Source organism: Lygodium microphyllum, chromosome 11 (assembly GCF_053477565.2).
Source record: "Lygodium microphyllum isolate KBCC chromosome 11, Lygodium_microphyllum_v1.1.10, whole genome shotgun sequence".
Taxonomy (NCBI): Eukaryota; Viridiplantae; Streptophyta; class Polypodiopsida; order Schizaeales; family Lygodiaceae; genus Lygodium; species Lygodium microphyllum.
In genome coordinates this window covers 23,773,648-23,794,413 of record NC_141145.1, presented here as the reverse complement: position 1 = coordinate 23,794,413, position 20,766 = coordinate 23,773,648, and the positions used below count along the sequence as shown (strand labels likewise).

The 20,766-nt window shown below is 41.2% G+C and overlaps 1 protein-coding gene and 1 pseudogene across 3 annotated transcripts in view; both read right to left on the bottom strand.

The window, feature by feature from the left end:
• Positions 1-19,461, bottom strand: part of LOC148028626 (uncharacterized) — a 40,380-nt gene extending 20,919 nt beyond the window's left edge. Inside the window, exons 1-2 of one of the 3 annotated variants that reach the window (XM_087687428.1) lie at positions 19,199-19,461; positions 242-343 (exon numbers count right to left, since the gene is read on the bottom strand). In XM_087687428.1, coding sequence (XP_087543554.1) covers positions 242-343; positions 19,199-19,340 — 244 coding nt within the window. In that variant the 5' untranslated portion in view covers positions 19,341-19,461. The remainder of the gene's footprint in view (positions 1-241; positions 344-19,198) is intronic. The other 2 variants (XM_087687430.1, XM_087687429.1) reach the window with 2 other exon arrangements.
• Positions 1,334-12,030, bottom strand: LOC148028627 (uncharacterized; annotated as a pseudogene).
• Positions 19,462-20,766: the final 1,305 nt, after the last annotated feature.

Sequence of the window (20,766 nt, the reverse complement as noted above, 5' to 3'; positions counted from 1 at the left end):
GTGCAGGTTGGTCGCAAAAGGAAGTGGAGTTGGCTACATGTTCACTTTAGGTACTGGAATTCCTACAATGAATGTTGCTATGTATGCTAAAGGAAAAAGAGTGGTTGCAAACACTAAAATATGACATAAATATATTGGACATGCAAATCTGCAAAGACTGAAATTAATGCAGTCCAAAGGATTGGTTACAAGGTTGCCTACTTTTAGAGTTACAGAATTTCATAAAGTGTGTGAAGCTTACCGATTTGGAAAGCCGGCAAGACTATGGTTGTCACGTCCGATGGTGTCCGATTAGTACAGTCCGATGCTAGGACGGTACTAATCGGACTAATAAATCTTGGACCTACGTCCAATGAAAAAAAAAATACATATAATTTTAAGTCTATGTTTAATGTTTGGACTTAAAATTTAAAACATAAACTTAGAGATTCAAGTCAAAAGTGCAAAAGAGAGTTGAAACAAGACTCCAGAGTATACTATGTAGCATGAGTAATAAAACCAACAACTTTATTATAAGCCAGATGTGCAATCTCATACAAAAAGTGTATAAAAATGGATTGAGATAAAAGCCATCATCCATGGCTCAATCCAAATCAAGATGCATAATTACTCTAGGTACTCTTATACTCTTGGCATCGAAGGTGGAAGCATCATCGTCACTGCTTGAGGAGCCATCACCCTCACTAATGACATTTCCCTCGTGATCATACTCGGGCTCTCTAAGCTCTAGGTGGGAGGCAATGATAGGTATGTCCTCCTAGGCCGAACTAGGAGTACTTCTCGAGCCACTCCCACACCTCGTGTAGCATCTAAGGGCCCCACAAGCATCACAAGCAACCGATGTGGATGTTGAAGTGAAAGTTCCATCGCTACCAGCACGAGGGCGAATAACAACACGAACACGCCGTGCATGAGTGCGAGAGACCCACCGGTCTATCTCCTCAAGCTCCAAGTAAAGCTCCTTAAAGATTTGCTCCTTCTCCAAGTCTCTCTCGCAAGTCACACTTTTAAATATACCAACGGAAAGCTTGAGTGAATCCACATTTATCTATACATTTAAATAATGAAGACCTTAGATTAAATAAATGAAACTTTTTTAAATATATTTCATAATCTATGAATAAAGTTATGAACTAAAAAGTATAAAAATTAGATATACGATACCTGTCTTGCTATAGACATCTCATGCATATTGCGCAGCATGCGTAAATTGGAGCAACAATAAATTAGTCGCTCCAATTGTTGTGTACTAAGCTTAATATGAATTTTGGTGTGCACAAGGAAATAGACAGACCAATTCCTCTCACATGCATCCAACGAACAATCCTAAGCCATGTGAAGAAAAAGTAAGTTTAAACTTTAAACTTGCACATTGTAAGTTGTAACTAGAATTAAATGAAAAAAAAGAAGAGATTTGCAAACCTATGTAAGAATACATAAGGCCACTCTTTAGAGGTGAGGCAATTCGTAGTCAAATGACTTCCACCAAAAAAGGGGCTTCATCAAGGATTCCTGCTTCCAACAAATGGTAGATGCGAAAGCGATGCCCCTTTGATAACTATAATTAATAAGCTCCTGGAGAAAGGCACCATGGTGCTCTTCTATCAAAGCCTTTGGAAGAAATGTATTACGATCGGCAAGGACATTGGTATTCATAAAGAGAGAAGGTTTTTTTAAGACAAGATACAAGAGTGCCGCAAACCCATGTATGGGTCGCTTTATCCACTCCTATCTTTTCTTTGTCAAAAAGAAAATATCATCTCTTTAGGGGTGATATCCAAGATATCACTACAATAGATGTAAGATAATAGAGATTTAGAGGTGAAATTTGAAAAGAAAGAGTGTGAGACAATATAAAATATAGATTCTAAAACTAAAAAGAAGCATGAATCTTTCTTTTTTTTAACAATACCATGAAGAAAAGGTCTCTCTATCCAAGATGGTCGATGATTGTATCTCCTCCATTGCATCCACCATAAGATGATAGAGAAGGCCAATAGTAGCTCCCTCCAAGTCCGTCATGCGAAACACCTTGTAGATGGGAGTGACGGCAATGATAATGCCCCTCACATCCATCCAAAATTCATCCTTTAAGCAAAGCCTTTGAACGGCCTTTGCTTCCACTTGGCCTGATGTGGACTCCCCTTCAAGCCATTCCTTAAACTTATCTGACAACTGTTTTTCGTAGCTTGTTGCAAACGTCATAGAGACACTCGAGAAAAAGCCACATGACCGCAAACCGAGTCTTTGAGGGCTTCTTCAACTCCAAGTTTAAGTATGAGTAATAAATCGCAATAACTCAGATCTTGGAGTTAACAAAGCCAACGATTGTGCAAGCATCGTTGACAATCCTCGCTACCCACTCCAACTTGTCTATATCTTTCATAAGAAGATCTAGACAATGTGTAGCGCATGGTGTCCATACTATGGACGGAAACTCGGTCTCAAGTTTCCGCCCCATAGATGCACAATTCGAGGTGTTGTGATAGGATAGAGCATCCATACTTTGCCCAACCGGCACGCATGGGCTCAAGGGACTTATCAATCCTCTCTCTCCTCATCGAGTTTCTTGGTACGCATATCATTGTACATGACACCGTATCATCCTTCGCATGGACCAACAGCGGCAATGGCTTTCACCATCCACTTCCATCGATCCACTTTGAGAATATGGAAAGAGAGATTGCACTCAATTATGGTTCGTGCAATCTCTATTTCCACTTGCCTTTACCTCTCCTTGAGAAAGGAGAGAGAACCGGAAACTTGCATCGTTGCTTGGGCAAGAGTGGCTTGTCTCTTGGACATCGGTACACCAATCAAATGGCTTTTTCTAGATGGGATAGAAGAGGCCTCTCTAACATAGGAAACCGAGATAGTTGGAGAGGGATCGTCTTCCGCATTCAAGACCTCATGATCAGGAGAGATCACCTCCTCACTTACCCTTGAAAGGCCTTTGCGTCGCTTCAATGGCAAGTATTTCCAACGATAATCTTTATAGACATCGTTAGGAATACCAGGGCATGGTGTGGCTTCCCCTCCTAATTTGCAAAGGTGGATGAAAAGGCGAGTGACAGATGAGATTTGGAGCTTTGGGCAATACTTGCATTGCCACTTGCAAGTGTTCGATTTCTCCTTCACTCGTTCGAAGTAGGCACAATGCAAAGTGAAAGGCCTCATGGAGAGGGGGTGCCATTGATGATGTATAGAGAGAGTCTAGAGGGTCACAGGTGGAGGGTGAGATGATTAAAGAAAGGAGTGGAAAGAGTAGAGAGCTTGTAGGGGTAGAGAGAGGCTATAGCTTGATGGAGGAGAAGGTTGGAAGGGTTGAGAGGTTAAGGGAGGACTCAAGGAGAGAGTTTGAGAGAGTAGTAAGGATGGAGAGCTTGAAAGGAGTAGCAGGGGTGAAGAACTTGAAAGGATGAATGAGATAGTGGGGGAGGGGAGATTTTATAGAAAGAGAGTGCTTTGGGTTTTAGGATTGGCCCTTGGGAGGGGGGGAAAGAGAGAGAGAGAGAGATTTCAAATTCTGAAATTTGAATGGTGGCCCATCATCCATGGGAGACGATAGTTGCATTGTGCCATAATCCATTGTGTGTGTATAAGAGAGAGAGAGATGGATGAAATTTGAATCATGAGAGGGGGAGAGGAAAGAAGAGAGTTTTTAAACTTGTTAGTTTAAAACTTTAATCTTTAATCTTTTCTCTTGAGTCTTTGTGAGAAAGAAAAAAAATAAAAAAGGAAAGGTAAGAAAGAAAGAAGAAAAGAAAGGTAAGAAAGAAAACAAAAACGGACCTGAAAACGGTCAAAAAAGTGACCATTTATAACTTTATCGGCCGCAAGGCCCAGGCGTACGGAAGTCGGGACTCGCGTGCAGCGTAACGGTCTCATGAGGCACAATCGGACAGGTCATAGAGAATGGACAAGCGAACCGGACAGGACAGGTTGGACGAGTTGACCCGTCCATTAGATGTGGACAACCTTGGGCAAGACAACTCTTTTTACATGACAGAGATATGAGCAAAAATATACTTAATGTTGTACATACAAATGTTTGGAAGTCTACACAGAATCTATCTCTTGGTAGCAGTAAATACTTTGTCACGTTTATTATCTATGGGTACACTTCAAGAAGGAAAAGAGTGTTATATTTAAGCACTTCAAATCTTTCAAAGTGGCTATTGAAACAGAAATAGGCTTGAAAGTGCTTGAGATCAAATGAAGGAAAATATTATCTCTCTAATGAGTTAAGCGGCTTCTTAAGGTCTCATGGGATAAAGAGACACTTTACTTGTACGTATACCCTACAGCAAAATGGGGTTGCAAAAAGAAAAAATAGGCATATTGGAGAAGTTGCACGGGCATTGATGACTGAAAAGAATATGTCAAAACACTTTTTGTCTAAAGCTATTCATCATGTTGTCTATATTATGAACAGAACTTCCACAACTGAAGTTCATGGGATGACCCCCAAAGAATGTTTTACAAGCAAGAAGCTCGATGTGTTACACTTGAAAGTGTTTGGTTGTATTGCATATGTTCATGTGCAAGATGAGCTGCGAAAGAAGCTTGATCCAAAGGCTGAAAAATGTATTTTTATTGGATACTCCTTAGAGCAGAAAGAATATCATTGTTATAACCCTATCACAAGTGAGTTCAAAATAAGCAAGGACGTTATTTTTTATGAGATGAGCAATTAGTATGCATCTACTAGTGACGTATTAGATGATGATGATGATCATGATAGCTATGTACAGAAAGAAAAGCAAGAATCACGGAGCCTTAGTGGACCAGAAACATCATCTGATGCTTTTATGTTTCTGATAAAAGCTAATATTAACAAGATACTCTCCGATCTTGTTAGACCATGCTCTAGGTGCTTGCTTCAGCCCATAGAGCACATTCTTTAACCTGCACATATAACATCATCTAACAAGATCTGGACCAGAAGCTTTTATGTTTCTGATGCTAATCACTCACTTTATGTGAGAAAAGAAAATGCAGATTTGGTCATTATAGTCATCTATGTGGATAACTTGATTATTACAAGTGACAGCGACAATGGGATTGCTGAAGTCAAGGACTTTTTAATGAAGAAGTTTGAGATGAAGGATTTGGATGAGCTGAGATACTTTCTTGGTATTGAGGTGATTAAATGTGATGATGGTATATGGCTATTTCAAAGGCAATATGGCTTGGATATATTATCCAAATATGGTATGACAACACGTAAGCCTCTTTCAATACCATTAGAGCAAAATGTGAAGTTGAGTGCTAACATTGGGGATGAGATAGAAGACCCTACTATGTTCAAGAGGATAGTACAAAGTCTGATTTACATGACTATCACAAGGCCAGACTTGAGCTATGTTGTTGGTCTTGTCAGTCAATTTATACAAATGCCTAGAAAGCCTCATTTGGATGCAATTAGACGCATATTGAGATATGTGAAGTCCACTTTACATTATGGATTTTTAATGAGACAGGTAAGGATATACAGGTGTTTGGATACACAGATGCAGATTGGGCTGCTAGCATGTCAAACAGAAGATCTACTAGTGGATTCATGTTTTTCCTTGGTAATGCAATAGTTACATAGAGCAGCAAAAAGCAATCTACAGTTGCTCTATCGAGTACAGAGACCAAGTATAGAGGTGTTGCTATGGCAGTATATGAGGTGGTATAGCTGCAAAAGTTATTGGGTGATTTAGATGTGCAGGAAAATGGTCTAGTTATCATTCATTGTGACAACATGAGCAACATACAACTAGCTAGTAACCCAGTGTTGCATGCAAGGACAAAACGCATTGAGGCACACTGACATTTTGTGAGAGAAAAAATACTCGCAAGAGAGATTAACTTGGTATATGTCAGCACACAAAATCAGATAGCTAGCATTTTTACAAAGGCATTGGGTATAGAGAAGCTAAAAAAGTTTCAAAGCTTACTTGGAGTCACAAAGATACAGTTGAGCTTTAGGGGGAGTGTTGAGATGGCAAGCTCAAGACATACAAACATTAATGATGGACTGCCTGGCTAGTTGGATCCGTGCGTCTACAATTAGCATGTCGGTGGTCATTATGATCCTCACATGGCCACTGACTTATTACTTATTATATTTAGTTGGTTACACCTACCTAGAGATGGCATAGATATAGCGCCACTCAATTAGTATAGTCAGTTATGCACTGTTCGACTTAGTAGGCCACTTTCCTTTATATTGTATCGTATCTATACTTTGTGTACATTGTATTGTATCTGAAAAAAGAATAAGAAACCAGCTAGAAAACGTTTTTGTCTCCATCTCTCTTCTTGTGTTCTTGAGTGAGCTTCCTGTTGTGTGTACGGTGTGTGTTTAGTGCAACAGCTCAAGCAAGTTCCCCCCACCACGCAATTCTTGACAAGTCAAAAGTCATTTCTTGCTTCAAGAATTTTATTACCATGATGAAAAACCAAAGAAGCTTTTGCATTCGAACCCTTGGCATCGACAAGGGGAGGTGAATATCTTTCTAAATAATTTTCAGAGTATCTTGAATCCCGAGGTATTTATCATCAGTGTATCGTTTCTTACTTCCCGCAATAAAAAAACGACCGACTCGCGCGTACAGCACACTCCAGTAGCTCTCACCTCCTTCTCCTCGGACCTCTAGCTCCCACCTCCAACTCCCGCCTCCTTCTCCTTCTCCTTTCTTCTTTCTTCTTCTTCTTCTCCTCCTCCTTTAATCCATTACCTAGGTCCTAAAGGCTAATCATATCATGGCACCAAACCCATATTGGAGGCACATCACTCCAATCAAGGGATACGAGGACTCCGGCGAATCAAAGAAGTGGCGGCGCAACTATTGTGGATTGGAGAAATCGGGGAGTGTAACAAGCGTGAAAGACCACTTGGCATGCGTTCCCAACAAAAACATTGGCCTTGTGCAAATGTGCCAACAGAAGTAACAGTAAGTCTCCATCTTTGGCGCCAAAAGCGTATGGGTATTGAGCTAGAAAAGGATGAATCCTCTCATCCAACACCACATCGGGCTAATAAAGCATAAGTGGGGCAAAGAGAGGCTAGTGAACCTAGTAGCGCTAGCTAAATTGGAGGTGCCAGTGGCCCATCAAAAAGAAGTGCATCCATATCTGTATCGGATCCAAGTGCAAAAAGGATCCCGTTACCATCTTCTAGTGGTGGTGGGCAAAAGGGCTCCTTGCATGGTGAAAGTGTCCATACAGGACTTCAGAGGCAGGCAATTGTGGAGGCAACTATTCGGTGTGCTATCCCTTTCAATGTGGCCACTACACATCAATGAAAGAAGACAATCAGGACAGTAAGACGTATAGGGTGTAAGTGGGAAGGCCCATCCGCAGATACATTACGCACACGGGAGCTTCGAAAGAAGAAAGCATACATAGAGTCTCAATTGGAGCCCTTGAAGGAGACATGGGTGAAATATGGATCCACAATATTATGCAATGGATGATCAGATATGCGCCGAAGGAATGTTTACAATGTTTTCGTGTCTTCATGTTAAGGCACCATGTTCATTAACGCCATCGATGTCTTTGCCTCAGGTCATATCATCACAGAAACTTTCATTTAGAAGCACATGCGACAGGTCATCATGGACGTAGGAGTCCAAAATGTGTTGCAAGTGGTGACAAATAATGGAAGCAATTGTGTGTCTATGGGACGTATGCTTGAGAAGGAGTTTCCTAGCATAGTATAGACTCCATGTGCATCCCATTGCCTTGACTTGCTTATTGAAGATGTTAGGCAAATATCTTGGGTGGATGACATTTTCAAGATGGCAACAAGCATGGTAAGATTTGTGAAGAAAAAGCCATTTGTCACAAGCATGTTTCGAGCCAATAGCACACTTGAGCTATTAAAGTCCTTCACCACTAGATTTGCTTATATGTTTATTGTATTGGAGAGGTTGATACGGGGCAGTCCAAATTTAATACGGACCATTCCATGCCAAGAATGGCTCACATGGAGTGAGAGAGAGTCTCCAAAGGCTCTTGCTTTTAGGCGCATTATTTTAAATGAGAGTTGGTGGATTGAGGGCAAAGGCATTGGTGAAAAGTCTCACTCCTATTTACACTGTATTGCGCATCACTGATATGGAGGGGAGTACTTTAGAGCTTCTATATAAGTATATGGGTAAAATTGACGAGGCCTTGCTTCGCAACAGTTTTTTGCCCCAAGACAAGTAAGTTTTTGTTTAATTTTTACACATGTAATTATTTGGTATTAACGACTCCTTGATAATTGATCATTATTCTAACTTCTAAGTTTTTAACTTATTTTATCTATAGAGTTGATGAGATTCCTGCAATGTGGAATGCACGATGGGATTGGTTCCATAAACCAATCCATGTTGTCACACATATCTTGCATCACCTTTGGCATAACGAGAAGCAGTACACTAGCAAAGGAGTTAGAGAAGGGCTTCATGGAATACATAAGACGCTTCACAGGGGATGATATAGATATAATGAAAAGAGTAGAGGATGATTTGCTAGCATTCCACAATCATTCTCTTCATTTTGGTTAACCCACAGCTAGGCTTTGAGAGACACTGTCTCTTGGTGGGAGAAATACAGCATTTGTGCTCCTACTTTGTTATGTGACTGGTGACTTTTATATTTTGAATCTTGATTATCTAATGCATTATGCAACCTAGGCAACAAGTTCTATAATCTATTGTCCACTCAAATGTTGATTTTGCGGCATGCATATTAGCAATTGCCAATTACTTAACCTCAATCTCTTAAATTTGAATAGAAACGCATTGTCATTCGCATCCTCTTGCAAGATTGTAATTTAGGACCTACTGAGAGGGACTAGAGCACATGGGCCCTCTTTCACACCAAAAAGAGAAACAAGCTCACAACTGCCCAGCTGGAGCGTTGAGTGTTTTGCCATTGCAATCTCCAGCTTCTTGAGAGGACCTTGAGCCTTCATAAGTAAATTGGTAATGATTAGTATTATGTATAATTAACTTTTTAACCTTGAGTCCTTGACACTTAACATTGCTAATTTGCTTGAAAGTTGGATTGTAAATTGTGATATATATGAATATTGAACATATTGAATCTCCTCTCTATAGTTGCCAGGAGTTTCTGAAACGGCGAAACGGAAACGGGCAAGAAACGGCAGAAACAAAGTTTCGGTCCTGACAAGAAACAAGAAACGGCGAAAACAATTTAATGGGAAAAACATGTAAAATATAACAAACTAAACAATTTCATTAACCATTGTATACAATTGACCATCCAAATCCAAAGCAAAGATAAATATCATTTGGTTTCTCCCACGGGCCACTCGGCCCTCTAGAGTCTTCATAAGTTTATAGACTCTTAACTATAGTCTACAACAATCAATTATTAGAGAACACTAATCAAATTAAAGTTCAAGAGAGATTACACAGTACACATGCACTTCCCACCATCCATATGTGTCTATATCATTTCAAAAAGAAGAGTACAAGATACTGTGAACATATGCAATCATGAATGGATAGTGGATCATCAAAGCAAAATACCAAAAAGATAAAGAGTTAAGGCTTGAGCCTCGATACAATCATAAATAGCTGAAATGTCTGAAACATGTCTGGAATCTAGACTCTGGAGTGACTACTCATCATCCTGATCCTCGGCCTCTGCATCACTAGCAGATGCACTAGAAGAAGTAGAATCTAACTCAGAATGAGAACTAGTAGAAGAGAGTGAGGCTACAACTGCTAAAGTGCTAGCCCCATCCCGTCGCGAAGTGGCCCTCCATGAAGCTCGTGTGCGATGGGCAGGAGCTGACATCTCCTCATACAACATGGTGTAGATGTTCAACTCCTCACGAGGAATATTTGGTATGTCTTTCACCTTCTCTATGTCTACCTTGTGGACATTCACCTGGCGAGGTTCAAGAGAGGTAGATGTGTGCTCAAGAAGGCGAAGGTTGCAATGACAAAAGACCAGCCTCTCCAACTGAGCTATGCTTAAACGATTCCTCTTCTTTGTATGGAAGAGGGCCCAAGTGCTCCAATTTCTTTCACATGGGCCTAAGCTGCAATCCTGTGAAAGAACTCAAATAGCAAGGCATTTTTTTCACAATCCACAAGAAAAGAAATTTCAGATTGCACAACATTTCTAATGCGCAATGTATGAACACTAAGTACTTAAAAGCTAGAGCCTCAGCCTACAACTTACTAGGGTAGGTGCAAATGCCCCATATTTCTCCCACCAAGACACAGGCTGCAACTGTCTCTCAAAGCTGGGTTGTCGAGCGACCAAAGGAGAGGCTATGGTTACGAAACAGGAGAACCTCATCCTCAAGCCTTGTGACCATCTGCAAATCTCCGTTTACCCACTTCTCAAAGTACTCCTAAATACTATTCTCTAGCTCATCATCAGCAGACTGATCCTCACTTCGCCATAGGGGATGCAATACATGTGCAACTGCATGGATTGGTCTATGAAACCAATTCCATCGTGTTTGCCATACACATCAAAGCTCCTCGATCCTGGATTCAAGATGGGCAAGTGAAGCTATGGTGGATAAACATAAATTTGCAAACCATAAATGATAATACATATTTGCATAAACCATAAAAATCACTTACTTTCTACGAGGAAGACAGGTATTGTTGTTCAAGGCCTCTCCAATCTTATCCATGTACTCATAGAGTAGCCCCATGGTGCTCCCCTCCATATCAGTAATGCACAATACAAAATAGATGGGCTGGATTGATTTCACTAAGGCTTCAGCCTCCTCCCACCATTCTTGATCCATTACCATCCGTGAGAAAGATATGTGTTTTGCATCTTGGCTATCCTCCAAAGCACACCACTCTCGGGACACCACTGTGCGTATCAAGTCCTTGCGCACTCGCACAAGCCTCTCCACAACAATAAACATATATGCAAACCTTGTGCTTGAGGGCTTGAGTAGCTCTAACTCACTGTGTGAACAATAGATACTTTGCACCTTAGGCCGCTTTGTGACAAAATGCACCATGGACTTGGTTGTTGAAAAAATCTTGTCAACCCAATCTAACTTCTCCAAGTCCTCCATAAGCAAGTCCAAAGAATGAGAAGCACATGGGGTCCACCTTATCTTCAGAAACTCAACCTCAAGTATGATGGAAACACAATTGGACCCATTGTTTGTGACTACTTGAACCACATTATCTGCCCCTATCTCCATGATTGCCTTGTGTATATGCTGCCAAATATATGAGCTAGCGACCACTGTGCCAACCGCCAAAGTATCAATGGCCCTCAAGAACATTGTCCCCTTGCAAGAGGAGACTAGAATCTTATAGACACTTCATCTACGTACATCAGACCACCCATCACACAAGATTATGCAACCATACTTCATCCAAGTGGCCTTCAATGGCTGCAAACTGAACCTCTATGCGGGCTTTCTCATTTTTAAGCTCTCTTGTCCGAATACCCTCATACGATGGCCCTTCCCACTCACATCCAATGCAGCTGACAGCCCTCATGGCTGATTTCCATCTTGGCGTGCGCAAGACATGGAAAGGAATGGCACACTAAATGAATAATCGAGTGAGCTCTCTAGTGGCCTCTGTAATGGCTTGCTTTTGAATATCCGCTTTAATACTAGCACCCTGCAATGAACCTTTTGTTGCCCGAGGTGTCCCGTGTGCTCCACCAATAGAACCCCCTATATGTGCACCACTCATTGTGTCAGTCTCTAAAGCTCCTCTACTCCTCTTTATAGAACCTCCTGTTGCTGAAATTTCATCATCTCTATGGTTTCCCTCTCCTATACTAGATGCACCTGTAGAGCCAAGCAACTGAGCCTCCAATGCTCCATGGAAGCCTTAACATCAGCAGGCACATGTTCACATGGACCAATGTCTTTATTGGGCACATGGGCAAGATGATCTTTGATCCTTGTGGCTGCCCCTCCTCTTTGAATGCCGCAATAATTGCATTGCCACCGCTTGGAGCCACTACCACCTCCGTAAGCTTGAAGCACTGTGACATGACTCCATGCTTGATCCTTTGGCATGTTGAGTATTCCCAAATCCCACCTAAATCCTGAGTTCGCTGCGTCGCACATGCGCATGTTGGGGGGGGGGGGGGGGGGGGGGGGTGGGGAGGGGGGGGGGAGAGAGAGAGAGAGAGCAACTTGCAAGTGCCAAGGCCCAGACTCCAGTGCCAACGATTGTGTATGCACTGTGTATGTGTGAGAGTCTAGAGAGAGAGAGAGAGAGAGCAGGCCAAAATGCAGGTGTATGCAGAGCCCATGGCTGCCGGCAGCATTCGAGAAACGAGCATGCACAGGCTACAGCAATTTTCAAATTGGGGCTCTCGTTTTTTCACGTGGGAACTCAAAAACATAGGGCAAAATCACCTAAAAAGGCCTGCAAAGAATGCATTGACAAGTCAAAAAAAAGTGGGCGGGTCAGAAACGGCGTTTCTACGTAGCAGAAACGGTGTTTCTACGTAGCAGAAATGGTACGCCGTTTCTGAGGGCCAAAAATGGCGTTTCGTGCAACTATGCTCCTCTCATATGATATATATTTGTCTCGTTCACCTTTACAGGTGAATGTTAACAAGATTGATATAGAGAAGGTGTGTGACATTCCGCAGATACCACAGGAGAAACGGGATATCTACTCGATGCTCTATGAGGAGCTATTGGCACCGGTGCATAAGACTTGTGCATAGAGAAGGGTTGTGAGGACCACACGTGGTCGTGCATCAAAGGTAGAGTCAAAGCCAAAGTTTGAGAATGAGGCTGAGGCTGCTTCATCAACTTCTCGATCAAGATCCTCGGAGTCGGACGAGGAGATGGTACACAGATCCTCAAAGTCCGGATGAGTCATGAGTCATGACTCGTAAACGGTGATATACAGGAGATAGTTTAGCAGTGTAGAGTCCAAACTAGAGTTGCCAGTTGTTCATTGATATCGATACTTATAGCCTCACTGGACTTTGGAGTTTTGATAGATTATTCACATGACATAGTTACATATATCATTGTATCTTGATCCCACTTTATTAGGCATCTTGATTCTTGTTCCATTGTTCTTCATGTCAGTCTTCATTGCTCTTTAGATCATAGATTATTCATGAGTCATAAATTCTAATTCATTTTGTTACCTTAAGTTTTGAAAATTGAGTCTGAATTGTGTTAAGCTGTCTTAAGTTTCAGCCATTGAGTCCTCAGTCTTGACTCCTCAATCTTCACTCGTAACTCGTGAAATGTGTAATGAATCATGATTTCAATCATATGACATAAAGACTCAAAGACTTATATGAAATTTCGGTACATGTTGTAGGCATTGATATATTTACGTACCCACATAATACTATTTTTTTTAGTGTACAATCCGAAACGTCATTTCCCTGTTTCCAAAATTTGGCCGAAACTCCAAAACTCTGATTTTTCCTGTTTCCGAAACTCCCCCATACTACGTACCACATATACTCGTAGTAAAATGGGTTGCGAAAAGGAAAAACCCGTCAATCATGGAGATGGCCAAATGTATGCTGAAAGCTAAAAAATTACCCATGGATTTTGGATAGAAGAAATTATATGTGCTTGTCACGTTTTGAATTAATGCCCTACCAAGGCATTTGAAGTTTGTTACGCCAGCAAACACACTTGATGATCATGAGCTTGATTCTTTTGAGGATGCACAACAGAGTGTGCATTGGATGGCAGCAATGCAAGCTGAATATGATTCTGTCATAAAAAATCAAACATGGGATTTAGTTACATTACTTGTTGGAAAGAAAGCCATTCGTACTAAATGGGTCTATAAGCTAAAACGAAAAGTGAATGGATACATTGATAAGTACAAGGCCAAGCTTGCGGCAAAAGGCGATGTGCAAAAGAAAGGCATTGATTATGAGGAGACATTTGCTCCTACATCCCATATGACCACTATTAGATGTATGGTTGCATTGGCTGCCCATTATGGCTGGATTGTACACCAGCTCGACATTAAAACTGCATTTTTACATGGGGAACTTCAAGAAGTGTATGCTCAACAGCCCATGGGTTTGGTAGTTAAAGGATCCGAACATTAGGTATGCAAGCTGAAAAAGGCTTTGTATAGTTTGAAACCAGCTCCACAAGCTTGGTATGCCAAAATTGATGCCTTCCTACTCAACCAAGGGTTCATTAACAGTCCATCAGAGTCTACTCTTTACATATACAAAGAGGGGGATCCTTGCTGGTCATTTGTCTTTATGTGGATGATCTTCTACTCACACGGACACATGCTGGTCAAATTTTTGCATTTAAGAAAAATTTGCAGCCAACTTTTGAAATGTCAGATTTGGAGCCTTTGCATTACTATTTGGGCATTCAGTTTATTCATGATACTAGAGGCATTGGATTGTCACAATCCAAATATATTGATAAAATAGAGGTAAGTTGGTGTGAAATACCGTGCTCCTGTAGAAACTTGGAAAACTCGTGGGAGATGAATTCACCTCCATTGTCACTCCTCATGCATTCTACACAACGACCAAACCGAAAATAGGCAATAGTGAATAGACAACAATCTTGGACAACTCCGACTAAGATATCCTCCATGAACGGCATGTGGACAATGAAGCTTCAACACCTGTAATCTGCAAAAATGAGATTGACAGAATGGAACGCATCCTGTCTATTTATAGAAAGTTTGCCCTCCATCTCATGGATGTGAAAGAACACAAACTAATAAGTAGCAATTAGGGTAGAGATAGAGAACTCAAATAATGTAGCTTCATCCATCCTTCACTCCCCGATAAAGAGAAGGATATTTCCTCTAGCACTTCTTGAGATGGGTGCCCTTTCACAATATTAGCATTAAGGCTTCTCTGAATCTATGTCATGGCCTGAAGAAGTCTCCAAGTGCTTAACCTATTTCTTCATATTCTTGGCCTTCTTGATGTCCTTCTTGTTGTCCCCTCCTAAACCTGTAATAAAAGCTTTTGTAGATCCAAATCCACTAGCTATAACCTCATTATCATCGCCATCTAATGAAATCATTCTGCTAAGGGATGCAAGCTCATCTCGCACTTCCTCCATCTTGTTGATATGGTCCTTCATGAAAAGAGAGTCATCAACCCAAAGCATCTAAAGTTTTTTCTATATGGCTATTTGCTGGGCAAAGGTCTTCTACTAATAAAGAGAAGAAAGCTTCATCCACACCTCCACTGTCATCTAAAGTCTATACACGTACACAAGGATAGAATCCTACAAACTCATAAAGAGAGGTCCAGACACTAGAGTTGAGCTAATCCCAAAGGCATCTTGGTCCATCGTGGAACCAATGCGGGAATCCTCCACTAGAGAGTGTATAGGGATGGTGACAAATGCCCATAAATCAAAGGTATCAAGTATGCATTCCACTTTGCAAGACCAAAGGGAGTAATTTGAGCCATCAAGACAAACTTCTTTGGGCAAAGAAGGAAAAACAGGCACTTGCACTAATGGTGCCAGAACGACCATACAAGGACCTATAGTAGGGGCTATTAAGAAGACTGCCAGGGTTTGCACTGAGGACACACAGAGTGTACGACCACGACAGAAACACAAAGATACAAACACAGACACAAACACAAACATAGAGGCCAAAACTCAAACCCTAAACGCAAAACTCAAAACTCAAACATAAAAACTCAAACACAAACAGAAGAAGGGAGAGAGAGAACACAACTCTGAAGTGAATGAATGCTGTAAATGAACGGAGTGTACAGTGTGCTCAAGGGCAGAGCAATGTCGGAGTGTGACGTCCACCGAAGAAGGATCCCAAGTCTGTGACCACCAGTCGGAGTGTAGGAGTGCTGAATAGTGAATGGCAGCAGGCTGGTCACCAAAACGCAGCAGTCTGGAGGCTGGAAACTGGTAAACGCAGCAATGTACCACCAATCGGGGCCTGGAAACTGTGCACAGTCTACTGTAAACAGCAGGCTGAAAAAGTGTCTGAGAGTGTCAAGGCCTGCAATGCTGAAAACGCAGGTTGGTTGACCCTAGAGATGATGGACAACAGGCTGAACAGCAGTCTGGGACAGTTTGGAGCAGTCGCCAGCAATTGAGAGCTGTCGCCTACAGCAATGGACAAGCTGAAGACGATGTGGCTGCAGTCGATGATGGCTAGACAGCAAATGGAGGCGAGTTGCAGGCTGGAAACTGGGCACCAACAGCAGCAGAGGGTGTGTGGGCTGGTGTAACCTGCAAAACAAGGATGATTGCTAAATGCCTATTTATAGATGTAGAAGGGCACCCCAAAAATTAGGATTTCCACTAAGCTTTCTCGAACCGCTTCCCGTTTTAGGGTTTCTATTGAACTCTCTCGAACCGCTCCCCGTTTTAGGGTTTTACTCTAAAAGAGCATTTTTAGTGTGTATTGGGGTTGTTTAAGAGGCTAATCAGCAAGTAATGCATATTTTAGCTCAACAAGGGCCCTAATAGAGACATATAGAAAAGCGAGGGGAATAAGGCTGCTCCAATCTTCTAGATCTATCCGAGTAACAATCTCTAGAAAATCATGGCTCTAAACTTTGATCTTCCTGCCTCTCTTAGCAACAATTTGATTCATGTATATTCTTGTCTTCAAAAGAATGGATTGACTCCTCATCTGAGTCATCAAATCAGTAATCCGTAGCTCTTTAAAGAAATCTACAAACACACAAAACTGCTGTATTTTGAGTTTGGGCTGCCTAAATGGAAGACAAATCAGTTACACCCTGCAAAAGGAAATTGTAGATGCCCTCACACTTCCTAAAAGGCCCAAAGAACGCAGAAAATCTGCATTCTTTACGACAAAATCTGCACCAAACAGCAAGTAGAGTGTGGTCTTCTCTTCGTAGAACCTTGGAGTCCTCTCTTTTGGCTATGATATCATGTGAGAGTGTACAACGGAAAAAGGGCACACTAAAACTCACTCAAAAAGAAACACATTGAAGTGCATGCTCTAGAAAGAGTTGCCTCCTCTGACGAAACACATGAGATGACAAAGGGACAGAATGGTAAAGCTCCTAATGTCCTCATTTGACTCTAATTGAGGCTCCCAAGCAAGAGATGACTGTGCAAGACACAAATGACTACTAACAAAGTTAAGAGTTAGCATGAGTGTGAACACTTTGTTTTCAATTTTCTTTCATGATATGTGAGTCAACTCACACCCCCCCCTTTTGCATCTTCATTATTTACTTGTAGTCTTGCTAATCATAAAATATTGCAATCTCAACGTGTATTTCTCTATTAAAAGACATGTCAAGTTATTCATTGAGCTGGTTGAGCTGCAGTCAACATTCCAACATTGCTGCATGGGGATTTATGACATCAAAAGGACATGTTTCCACTAGATACTGCAGTACAAGTCTGTGTTTCATCAAGGTGAAGCAACACATCTTAAGCTTATTCGTTAAGTTGGTTCAGCTACATTCAGGACTTCAGCACCATTATTCAAAGATACACAAGATCAGAAAGCTGATTTTTATTTTGTGCTGCAGCATCAGTCTCTGTTTTGTTAAGGCAAAACACAACATGATGTTGTGTTTCACCCTCCGAGGGTAGCAAAAGGTGGTTTTCAGCCACAAGAGAAAGCACTCTATAGTGACCTACCATACCCTAATGTGGCCATTTGCTAAATGCATCCACCACCACCACATTGATCCTTGCAAGAGCCACACATTTAATCTCCAAGCAAACTAGAAAGGGATTACCACAATTATCTAGATGGTGTATCTCTTGAGCTAAGAAATGCATTCCATGCTGATTAGCCACTTAAACAGCCCCAAAACAAGCTTAATTTAATGAAAACCCTAAAACAATGAGTGGTTCGAGATAGTTCAATGAAACCCTAATTTGGGGAGATCCATCCTCATCTATAAATAGACAAGCTGTCCCCCATTCAGTCCCATCTCTTCTGTGCAAGTTTCTCACCCTTGTGTGCAGATCTCAACCATTAGTCTCCCACCACATGGCAGTCCAACCTTTACGACTGTTGCCATCACCTCATTCTACTGTGGCGTTCTATTACTATATTTTACTACCACGTTTTACTGTGGTATTTTACTGTCGCGTTTTATTGCGGCGTTCTACTGTGGCATTTTATTGCAGCATTCTACTGCTACATTTTGCCGTTTCATCCGCATCATCATCTGCAATCACCTTAGTCTCCTCACGCTCTGGTGATTAGAGTTTGGTGTTTCTCTCACTCTATCACTCTGACTAGTAGTCATAGCACTTGGGATCTGTCTCTGATGGATGTCACTCTCCGGCACACTGCTCTCCCCTTGGGTACACTATATACTCTTACATTCATTTACAGCATTCATTCACTTTAGAGTTGTATTCTTTCTATCCCTTCTTCTATTTGTGTTTGAGTTTTGAGTTTTGCATTTAGGGTTTGCGTTTTACTTTCTATGTCTGTGTTTGTCTCATTGTGCTTCTATTGTGGTCGTGCACTCTATGTTTCCTCAGTGCAAACCCTAGCAGTGCCTCCACACTCTTCTTCACAGTATCTTCCTACAACTAAACAAGTGTTGCTAATCTGTCTCAGCCCTGAAGTTTAGACTACCAAGCATCCGTGTTGTTGCAACGCTACTCACACCACCACTGATCTAGCATTACAAACCACCGCATGAGACTTGCTAACCTCAAAATAGTGTAAGAAGAACACAGCCTTCAGCATCTTTAAGGAAACTTCAGATCCTTCATCCATCCATGTCCAATGGAAGTCTTATCTGGTAGCATCTGTAAGTGCAAAAATGCCTCCTTTGAGCTGGGTATTCTACTGCATTGTGAGCCACACAACGATCTGATATACTAGGGCTTTGACCTTCTAGATGCATGTTAAGCTCACTAATCTGGTGACAGCCAGACTTCTTCAAAGTCCAGCTAAATGAAGCCCACTGCACCAGCTTGTCGAATAAGACATCAATCTGGGGGCATACAAGGGACCGAAAGTACCTTCAGGAACTGATTTTCCAGGAAGGTCACCGGGGTCCACCTAAAGATGGCTGGGTGAGGCTCAAATGAATGGGGCCTTAGTACTTTATAAATTGCTTCTGAATCTTTGCAGAGCCATATGGAGTCAACTGAGGACTCGTGGGAGTGGGATTAAACTTTTAATTTGCAGAAATTAAACTGGGCAAAGCAAAACAAAAAAAAAAAAAAAACACACACACACACACACTCTCTCTCTCTCTCTCTCTCTCTGTGGATCACCTGCTACTAGCCGCGGCGCGCAGGAGCTGAGGTTGATAAGGCGAACTGCAGAACCACGAGAAGGAACGTCAAGGAAGGAGAAAGGGTGGAAGCGAGCGTTTGCTAATGACGATGACCGCAAGCCAAGCGTCGCCATATGCATTAATTATAAACACAGGATGATGTTATTATCTGCCGCAGTACCCTCGTCAGGATGCAGGCGAACATTTTGCGGCGCTGAGATTCTACAATCCGAGAGCGTCTGCCTTTATATGTAAACTAATAACTACTAGCGTGCGCGCCCGGAACGCTAGGTCGCTTGCGGCGTTCTCTCTCCTTTTTTTCCTCTGTTCTTAATTTTTTATTTTCTCTCTCTCTCCCAAATTCTTTATGTTTAATTTTTTCTCTTTTTTTCTCTTATTTTAGTTTAAATTTTTTTCTCTCACAATTTTCTCTCTTTTTCTCTTTTTTCTCTCTTCTCTCCTCTTTTTTTTCTCTCTCCCTATCTTTGTTCTTTTTTTCTTATTCTCTCTCTTTTTTTTCTTCTCTTTGCATTTTTCTTTTATTTTTCACTTTTTTTCTTTTATATTTTATTTCTCTCTCTTTTTAAAGTTTATATTTCCTCTCTTTATAATTCTCTCTACATATACCCTCTCTCTCTCTCTCTCTCTTCTTTCACTTTCTTTCCCCCTCCCCCCATCTCGCTTAAAGTATGTAAATTTTAACTTTTCCCTATATATAATTCTCTCTCTTTATGTTTATATATTTTCTATCTCTCTCTCTCTCTCTTCTCCTCTCCTTTTTTCTAATTTTTCTTTTTCTCTTCTCTCTCTCTCTCTCTTTCTCTTTCCTCGAAGAGTTAGATCCTAGATATCAGCTCAAAACCTTTGATTAGATGCAAACAAATTGTAATATTAATTAGCAAAGAAATAATAACGTTTTGTACTTTACATCATCTTAGATTACATTCCAACACTAAGTGCCTTTTATTTCTCCCTCTCACATTTCCTAATTTGTACATTGGTTCAGAAAACCATTTGACTTTGGACTCTATTTCACCCCATTTGACATGTCTTGTCATCTTGAAAAACCAACTTACGTATGGCCTCCCAAATTGCCTTTAAAACCTGGGAACCTAAAAACCATAGTTGCTAATCTTTCTATTGCTCCTATTGACATCGCTTTCACCATATTGTGCATGCTTCAAATTGTATCTTGTTCGTTTCCTTGAATTTTCAACCTAGGAGTTACTTTTGACCATGCATTTGAAGCCAAAAAACCATTCCAAAACATATGCTTGATTGTTTCTACTTCACCAACCCAATTTTGTTCAACATAGTAGCTAGATTGTCTTCACCTATTTGTAGCCTCCAAATATGCCTCACTCTTTTGATCTCTATCTTGCCCATTGGTCTCAAGAACCTAAATGAATTAGTATTCAAGGCAAAAACCATTCCTCCTCCTTTTCAAGATAAAAAGAGGATATTTTCGTGCTTCCTTGTCTCATCCATGATTAGCTCAAACCCCCTTAACCTATGAGTAACCACTTCTCACACTAGCTTTCTCACCTTAGGATTTTCCCAACAGTT